Source organism: Synchiropus splendidus, chromosome 2 (genome assembly GCF_027744825.2).
Source record: "Synchiropus splendidus isolate RoL2022-P1 chromosome 2, RoL_Sspl_1.0, whole genome shotgun sequence".
Classification (NCBI taxonomy): Eukaryota; Metazoa; Chordata; class Actinopteri; order Syngnathiformes; family Callionymidae; genus Synchiropus; species Synchiropus splendidus.
In genome coordinates this window covers 29,861,230-29,871,262 of record NC_071335.1, presented here as the reverse complement: position 1 = coordinate 29,871,262, position 10,033 = coordinate 29,861,230, and the positions used below count along the sequence as shown (strand labels likewise).

General features: G+C 41.6%; 1 protein-coding gene across 1 annotated transcript in view; it reads left to right on the top strand.

The window, feature by feature from the left end:
• The first annotated feature begins 9,212 nt into the window (after positions 1-9,212).
• The window catches only part of LOC128753364 (neuronal acetylcholine receptor subunit alpha-7-like), a 34,901-nt gene continuing 34,080 nt past the window's right edge, over positions 9,213-10,033 (top strand). The window contains exon 1 of the mRNA XM_053854987.1: positions 9,213-9,381. Within this exon, the coding sequence (XP_053710962.1) occupies positions 9,312-9,381 (70 nt within the window). The 5' untranslated portion in view covers positions 9,213-9,311. The remainder of the gene's footprint in view (positions 9,382-10,033) is intronic.

The window sequence follows — 10,033 nt, the reverse complement described above, 5'->3', positions numbered from 1 at the left end:
GTCATTTCAATTGGTTTACCGAAGCATTATTATATATCTCCACTCAGTCAAGTGGCTGAGGGGCAGTTGGGAACGGAAAAGCAGAAGGGTTTATTCGCTGTGAACCTTGTGTTGCATAAATGGAGGCAAGATGTAAATGTGAGTGTTTCACAGCACTTCTTCCACTGTTCCACAATAGTATTTCTTCCACAACTATTCATTCCGTTCCATGATAGCAGAGTTTGACAGATGGGAACATGACAGCCGTGTTTTGATTGTTTGTTCTTGAGGGGCTAAGACTCTGAGTCTAAGGTAACGGATGGCATTGCTATACTATAAGTATGTCAACTTTAGATTGGCACCTGAGGACTTTGAGGAAATGGTGGAAAAAAGCACAATAAAACAGAAAAAAAAACCAGTAAAAATAAAACAAAAAATAAAATACCTCCAAAAACAAGATTTTTTTTCTTCAAGTGAACGCTGCCATAGTTATCCTCAGACAAAAATGGTGAACACAAAGTCCATATACGGGTACTAATTTTAATTTTATTCTACTAACTAAAGGCATAAAAAAAAGCGTCTCTCATCCTCTGCACTTGCACCCCTTCCAAGGCTGATCAAGGTGTTCTGCCTCCCCACCCTCCTTTTCATAACTGTCTTGTCTCATACAAGTACTCATATATGTTTCCCAGCAGCAAACATATTTCCGATTTCAGATCGGAACTTTCTTTCTCAGGACCTGTTTGAACACATCAGACACTGAGAATGCTCCACAAGAATCCTCTGACCTTTGTAGCTTGGGAGCAACTGGAAAGTTATCACAGCTAAATGTTCTTATCCTCACAACGGTATAGACAAACAAAGAAAAACATCCTGAAATTTTAAAATACAAAAACAAACATCTGTTTTTTAAAAGCAACTATTTTTATCCTTTATTTACAAAACACGACCTCATGTTGTTACACGGAGCGGGAATGTATTTAATCGCTGTTTTGACCGACATTTTTAGGAGGGGTGGAGTGTGATGAATTCAAGAGCAGAAGGGCCTCCTGCCACTTCAGACTTCTTGAGCAGTCTGACCTCATGCTTGTCAATTATTCATCGAGGCAGGCGACGAGGAGGTGAAAACCCCCTTAAAAACACTTCTCCTCTCAGCGGGTGGGCATAAAGAGCTGTCTCGGCAGAAACAGAAGCAAACATCCTGAAGTGACCTCATTTCTTTAAGTAGTGACAGGCGGACGAAGCTTCGCGACGCAGTCGCCTTGTCTTCAGGGACCAGCAGATGGCCCTGTCTGCTATATAATCTTTGACTTTGAATGAGTATTTCAATGAAAAGTATCATTCGCCTGGAGACCTACTGACCCACCTGATGACACTGCTTCATGAAGCTTCATTTCATAACCAAGAAGACTTGTTGCTCATCCTGACATCCAATGTCAGCAAGACGATCTTCTGGAAGATGTTCCATCAGGGGTGGAAAAGGTGAAGAAGTAGAAGATTGCATTCCATCATACTAAGACCCATTCCATTTTCCAAGTGGTAAAGTTGAGGTGCCATGTTACGATTCATGAGACCGTGTCCTCATTTACAGAGGCGGTGTGATGAAGGGCCCCAAACCCTTTGGTCCTCAGGAACCTCATGAAAAATGCACTTAGATGTGAGAATACGATAAGATTCTGTAAGATTATCTGGAACCCATCCAGGTCATGCTTTTCAAGGTGTCCTGCCCAGGAGATCCTTCCCTAGACGGAGTTCAAGAATCTTGAGGTCATGTTCACCAGTGAGGGAAAGACGCACCTGATGCACATGAGTGACTGGTGAGGCAATGTCAGTCATGAAGACTGGTGACTGCTGTGGTGAAGAAAAGAGCTGAGCCAAAAGGTGACGCTCAATTTACTGGTCTCCTCTCAGGTATGGCAGCAAGTTCATAGCCAAAAAATGTTTTCGCAAAGAGAGGGTGAGGAGCTGAGTCATCTCAGAGTGACTCAAAGGTAGAACGCTGCACCTCTGCAACTCTTGAAAGAAGTTGAGGAGGAGTCAAAGACGCCTCACTGGCGAGATGCTGTGGGGATGTCTCATGCTAAAGTGTGCCTGGAGTTGACCCAGGCTTTGCTTCTGTGTGACCATATTGGTATTCAACTAGAAGAAGTGATGGGTAGATGAGGTATCATGAAACAATGTTGCAGGGTTGTTGAAACAGTTCCAGAGGCCACTAGTTGGCGCTCTTGGTTTAGAAATGATGAGAGGTTTCATTGAATTATTTCTTGAAATCCAAACATTTTACAGCACACAGTGCCCTCTGGTGGCCTTGGAAAATCAAGACACTGTTTCATGAAACCTCATCTACCCATCACTACTAGAACTGCAGCAGGAGATTTCTAGGGAGAAGAAAGTCAGGGTATCATTGCTCCGGCTGGTGCCCCAGCGACACAACCTTGAATAAGAAGGGGCTGATGGATGTGTCTGGTAGCTCAAAACTGTGAAGGCTTACTGTACCTGCGTGTGAAAGGAATTCAGCAGGTCAATTCAAGCCCTTGTGCAGCAGGTTCTAGTGGACTGATGGTCGCTGTGAGTGGTGGAACAAATTTGCATCTTATATAAAAGACATTTTTGGCTCAGAATAAAATTTGTTGCCCATGCAAAAGATATCTTGTCGCCCTTTTATGCCCTTTGTGGGACAATTTGTCTGGCAGCGGTCATCTTTCATCATGTCACAAAACCCCGGAAAGAGATTCATAAATAGATAAGAATGAAGTCAATGAGGTCATTCGCCAATACTCATCAAATTTCAACTGAAGATCCTGATGGAAGTTGGAATGAGAGCATTGGCTTCGGCCAGTAGTCTGTCGTGTCAGTACAGAGGACAGAGGCAGCAGACTTCAGGGCGACGTTCAAATACGGTTTCTGCATTTATACTGCACATGTTAGCAAGTTCTCCTCTCTAGTCAAGCAACCCAAAACAGATAGTAATTCTGCTTCTCTTAGTCAAGATATTGCTCTTAAATCTTCCACAAAAAAAACTATGCAACCACCGAATACATAAACACCTTATTTTTGTATTCTTAAAAAAACAGAAAACACATTAAACCTCGCAATAAATAAAGATTTGAGGACATTTTTTAAATGTTGTGTACCCCTTGCAGTTCCTTCAAGCACCCCTAGAGGTTCGAATTCACCATTTGAGAGCCACTGCTTTCTTTCTAAATATGGAAAAGGCATTGTACTAAGCTTCGGTAATGCTTAAGACTTGAGTCGACTGAGCACTCTGGTCACTAGTCTTTGTCGGTCAGTGATAAATGTATTTCTGCAGATTGGCAATATAAATTATGACATAATGTCGACTTCATATAGTGATTTGATGACCAGACCTTTTTTTCCACCAATAATGATAATAATAATAGTAAAAATGTCCATTTGTATTTATAGTAAATATTTATAGTTGGATAGCAATAGCATATTTTATGCAGTACAGTGTACAACCAGTGATTTAAACAAGGCACCTGAGAAAAGAAATAACCAACTCCATTCTTACATCTTTCTAAAATGGACAAATAAAATGGACACACACACACATTCACAAGCTGGACTGTTGTTTGTTTATTTTACTTTTTTCTTATCTTTATTTGTAGTATTGTTTTTTACTTGCGCTTATGTTTCCACCTGTCATGCTGCTGGAAATGGGAATTTCTCTTTGGAGATTAATAAAGTGTTTATCTATCTATCTATCTTGGGCAGTTAAAAAAATAGGAATAATAAAATTCATGACCACCAAACTCCCCATGCTGTCCTGACATGTCCACAGTCCGACATCATGTGAATACATATGAAACCTGGGAGCAAAGAAGCAGCCTGAGAAATGGCTTGTGACCCAGTCAAACACGAAGCGCAGGTGCGGCTGCAAATGTACGGGCACAGATGAATATCTCTTTACCTGGCCACGAGAGATGCATGTTAACACAGCAGAGTAAAAATAAAGCGGCTGTGAATTTCAATGAGAAGACAGGCAGTGGCCACATTAGAAAACAGTTAGTGCCACGCTTGCATCTCAAGTCTCTGGGAAAAGCTTATATTTCACGCCGTCCGGCACTAAACTGTCCAGGTAATGAATGTTTGCCTTCACTGGTTATAGATTTGCATGTAAACATTAGATAATTAACGCCGCTGGAGAAGGAAAGCCTCATTAGGAGGTGAGTCAATTTGCTCGCACCATATGTAGGTCACTAGGTTCAACACACCACCAAGCACCAAAACACAACAGAAATGAGATTTTGCAACGCAATTCTACGGCAGCACTGAAAACATGTGCAGTACCTCTGAGTCTCAGTACATGTACAGGCTGTTCTTGTTCAGGATCGATCGGCGAGGGGCGCAGTTTATTTGGTGTGACAATGATGTGCAGCTGGTGCCGGCAGAAGATTGAAACAATGATCATTTCATCTCTCCAGGGAGCCTCCTGGCATATAGACAGGCAGCCTCTTCTGCTGCACGTCTGTTATCACCCTCACTGCTCCTGTGGATGGAAAATACAGACATTCAGTCCACATCAGGAAGACGCCTACTGAGCTCAAGTAGGTTGGCGGGAATTGGAGACCTTTAAGATGTGCTTCCACTGGAGAAGGTTGAGGCGACTGCTATACCAAGGTAAGATGTATGCGACTCTCCAGGGAATAAAATACATGGCAATGTATGCCATATCATTATTTTGTTTTTAAACTGTATATTGGGTGTGTTGTGTTTGAGCGGTTGCCCCCGCATCAGACTGGAGACCTTTCCTGGGTGTCCCGTACCTCAGGTCCCAAGTCGCTAAACTAGTGGGTCACTCTGTTTTGAAGTTGCTGTTTCACTGGTGCACAGCAATAACTCCACTAGCTCCGCCAAGATGATGCAGAGAGATTCAGACTTTTAGATGATTTATTTTTTGAAGTAATTGAAAAACTGTGCTCAAAAAGTCACTATATTTAGCAAGGAAAGTAATTATTGTAATACTTTTTTTTAAAATTCTAAGCCGGTTTTCATGTGCCAGTTGCAATAACTTGTGTTTCGTAGACAGGTATGAGTACCTTTAAATTTTAATATCTGTAGCACCACAGCAGAATGGCAGCTGTTTCTATATAACAGTCGGTTATATCCTTTCACAAGCGACGGGTAGATGAGGCTTCATGAAACAGTGTTCTGATTTTCACAGACCACCAGATGGCACTGTCTACTGCAAAAGGTTAGGACCTCACATCATTTCTAAAGCAAGAGCGCCATCTAGTGGCCTTTGGAATCTAGGACACTGTTTCATTAGCCCTGTAATATTGTTTCATGACTGTTTCACCCCAGTACGGTTCTGGAACCGATGGACTCTCTTGGTGTTTTCTGTCAAACCAGCCCGTTGTTGCTTTAGCGAAACACAGTTTTTATCCAAAAAGCAGACATGTGTTGACTTCTGATGACGAGGAGATGCAGAACGCATCTTTGCGTGTTTTTTGGTGCAGATACATTGTGTGACTTTCCGGATCATTTTGTAAAACAAAGAGCACGACACACCCACCAATGATGTCAAGACTCCTGAGCTCGAATCGACTTTTGTGGGTTATTCACCATCTCAACACAGCATATATATATATATATATATACCAATGACCCACCAATGATGTCAAGGAGTCTTGACATCATTGGTGGGTGTGTCGTGCTCTTTGTTTTACAAAATGATCCGGAAAGTCACACAATGTATCTATCTATATATATATATATATATATATATATATATATATATATATATATATATATATATATATATATATATATATATATATATATATATAAACCTTTTGCTGGCCTCAGTTGTTTTTATGGTGGCTGTATTCATGGTTTGGGCTGCAGTGCTGTATTGAATGTGAAGACGTTCTGGTTAGTGAAACTCAGACTGACTTGAGCAGGCAGGGCACATATATATAGAAGGCTACGGTGTGTAAATAAGGACACAGAGGGTGGGGGACACAGACTTTCAAAAATTGAAGAGCAAAGGAGACTGGATTTGACAAGGAGAAGCAGAGGCCGCTGGAGAATGTGGGTTTGCATATATGTTTAATGTTAAGGGCAGGCAGGAGGAAGGCCAGAGAGATGGGAGGGGAACAGGATTGGGAATCATGGGGTTATATAGCATGAGGCTGGAGGAAGTGTAACAGCATGGTGATATATAGTGAGAGCAGGGGAAACGCTCCGAGCGATCTCTTAATGGTCCGAGGACAACGACGCATCTGCTGCTCTCAGGGAGAAGACAGCAGATCAACAGGGAGCAAGTGAGAAAGCACAAGTGTTGAAGAGAGTGATAAAAGAACATCACGGGATGATGAAGACAAGACGGGGGCGGGAAGTGTGAGTAAGCAAACACATCATTGCACTTCGCAGGGTAATGAGACACGCATTTTCAACCCGAAAAAAACAAGGAAAAATCTCTTTTTTTTGTTGAATCCCCTGCAGATGTTTTCCAATGAAAACCTTGCAGTGGCCCAGCTGGACTCATTCCATGTAATTGAATGATGCAAGAAGGTTGCAGAGCTGGTTAGATGTTCCTCACAGAGCCGCGCTGACTTTAAATTAAATTTAAAAAACAGAAGCATAAAGATGTGAAACAAATGTTTCAGGCGAACTCGAGCGATAAGCTGCGGCTCGAGAACCAATCGGAGTGAGTGCAACGGGAGAGAAGCTGATCGTGACAGTTGTCGATTCACGACTCACAGCACTGATAGCAAAGGAAGGAATAGACTCAACCAGAAAACGTGGTCTACAGTTCGGCCTCTGATCCGCAATGTTGCACTAACTTTAGCCCCGCCCACGCCACATTGACCTACTTATTATCACGACTTGAGAGACAGAAGAAAGTCAATGTGGTTGACGACTTGGGTGCGAATTGCGCAGCAACTGTCTCCAAATCACACGAGAACACACCTTGTCATAGAGTCACAAGTCACTGCAACCGATACGATTGTTGATATAGTTTCCCTAGTTTCCATAAATCCTCGGCTCTGATTGGTTACTGTGCTCCAACCTGCAGCTGTAGTTCGGATATTTTTCAACACCAGTTTTTGATGCAACAAATCTTGCTGATCAAGCTGTGACACTGACTGCCCAAACGTCACATCTCCCGCTCCGACACTGTAGCGTAACAGCTGCACAAATTTGTGCCTCCACATTGACTTAACATGTTCTTCAGTCACTTTTGCTGATTTGATCATTTTAAAGAGTTCAATATTAGAAGTAACATCCGACATTACGACCTGCTGGACTTACGTCCACCCGTATTTAGGACCACGGGCAGCAGATCCTTATTACACAATATATTATATTGTATTTAATTTTCTTAATGTGGAAAAACATATACTGGCTAAGATTTGTTTTTAAAGAAAATTATGAGTCAAAAAAATTATTGATAGTACAGAAATATGCCTGTCAAGCCTGGCGTGAATTTTTTGACTATTTCATGGTTTGAGACAAAAGTTTTCCAGCTCTTTGAATCATGGGGCCGCGCTATTGATCTGTTCCGTTGAGGAAGGAACTGAGTCAAGTTAGAAGGGTCAAACTGTGTAGAGTGTGGAGACACACTGTCTTCCCCAGCAGGATGGGATATTGGACATTATAGCCAGATGTTATACAGAAAGCAAACTTTCCTCAGAAGACAGCAACAGCAGCAACTTGCCCTTTGGATTTATCGCACCGGTCTCCATCTCAGATGTGTAGTTTGTTAGCAGCGAGTGAAACAAGAGCAGCAGAGTGTGCGCAAGGCTGTGATGTGAGCTGATCTCATCGCCATGGAGACATTGATTCAGTCATGCTTGGAATGTACCTCAGTAAAATGACAGGACAAACTCCTCAGGCACATATTCAGATTCCTAGTTTAATTCATAGTAATATGTCTAAAACTTTCCTGACAGTTTGAACCATGACGTTCATTCGCTTTTGTTTATTCCCAGTAGTGCAGGTGAGTCACAGCCACCTTATTACACAGTTAGACATCCCCAGTGTGATGAGCCTTTATTAGAACAAATGAGGTTTGGATACTTCATTTATTGTCCTCCATTATTCACCCACTAAGGCCACTAACTGCTTACTGCAGGACACGTCAACACTGTTCTTCCTATTGAATTTGGCCTCAACATGCTTCCATCCACCTTTATATTCATTTTAATACACTGTTTAAGTCTTTAATCCGCATTTAATTCAACATACGTTTCAAAATTTGACCGACATGAGTCAAGTGACATTATATTAAAAAAAAAAAATAAAATAAAATATATATATATATATATATTTTTTAATATTAGACCTTCAAAGGTCTATAATCTTGAGGATCTGCATTGCAACTGTGACATTTCATGCTTCGCTCCCTCAATTTGTGAGCCCAAGCTTTGGGGATGCTAATAGAGAAATTGCAAGCCGTAGATAAGAAGAATCCAAAAGCAATTATTTTAGAGATGAGGCAAACAGATAATGAGCGCAGGCAATGAAAAAGAAAAAAAAAAGAAAAAAAAAGAAGCATCACTATGAGGAGAAGACGTAGCAGAATGAATTTTGGGAAAAACTCAGTTGGTTCACCTTTTTTAAAATAATATACTTTAGTTTTTTTTTTTTCTTTCTGTTTTTACTAGAACATATAACTAAAACTATATATATATATATATATATATATATATATATATATATATATATATATATATATATATATATCTTGACAATCTATCACAGATCTGGCAGTTGCAACACCTGAATTATTGTCATTTTTGTTGCTGTTTTGTGAGACCTTCAGTGGCCACACAGACATTTGATCTGTTCTACATTATTTTACATTATTTTGCGTTTAAATGATGATCAAACAAATGCAGTGATAAGACATTTCTCATCCGACACGCTCTTTGTGACGTTAGGAGATGAACTCCGGAGCCCTGGATTCGTAACTGGACCGGCGCGTGGGGCTACTGATGACAATAAAACACGGAGTCGGAGTCGCATTTACTACAAATATTATTGTGAGTTTCTTGTATACATCAGTGGCATTTCTTCAGGCTAATTTATCTTAGTTTTAATGTCGCTTTTAGGTCTTTTACTGCGCATTTACGCATGTGGCGCAAGCGACCCGACGCGCACCAGCTCAGCCTGCGGTTCACGAGCCAAATGAGCGCGTTCTGTGCGCGTGGTTTTGCGGTGAGACGAGGGAAACACGGCCACAGACGCAGCAAATGAGAGGCAGAGAGAGTGCGTGTGAGAGGGAGAGCGTGAAAGGACGGAGAGAGAGTGAGCCTCAGCTCGCAGAAGTTTGACGCTCCCGACGAGTCCCGAACGTCGCTGCCATGGAGCTTCGGAGGGAAATTGGATCTTTATTCGTCGCCGTCCACCTATGGATGAGTTTCTGCTGCCAAGGTGAGTCACCGGACCCCAACGATTTTCGATGTCGCGTTGGTTTTTTACAGGGAGAATCTGTCGTCCCGCGCTCCCGCCACAAAAGCACATCCAGGATGCTGAAATTCCGCGTCAAGTTTCTCGATTTCTCTATGAAATCTATGACACTGGTCCTGAATTCGAAGCCTCCCAGGTCAGATGCTGCGGTCACGCTTCTCAGTGACACTGGAGACCTGCTCTGAAGGAGGTTTAAATCAAAGTATGGTGCGAATTATTCCGACAAATGTGAGACTTATGTGGCGTCGTGAGATGGTGAGTCACAGTGACTCATTCAACAGGTGGATTTAATTAAACTTCACGCACAGACCACAGCTGGACCAGAGCCTTTTGGAGCCCCGGGCAATATATATTTTTGGATTCCCCACTGACGCATGATGCGCTTAAACAGAAAACATTTCATGTCACTAGGCTGTCAATAGATATATTTTTATAATCTTGTTCAAACACACTATAAACTCAGGCGTTAACTCAATGACTAAATCTTCCTTTAAGTTCCATTTAGAAAGTAAGTCAGACATCACCTGGTGTGATGAAACAAGATTAAAAATGATAATCCATGAACAGCCAGAGTATAAATGAAACAAAAATAATAGGGAAACTCTGGCTCGGAATA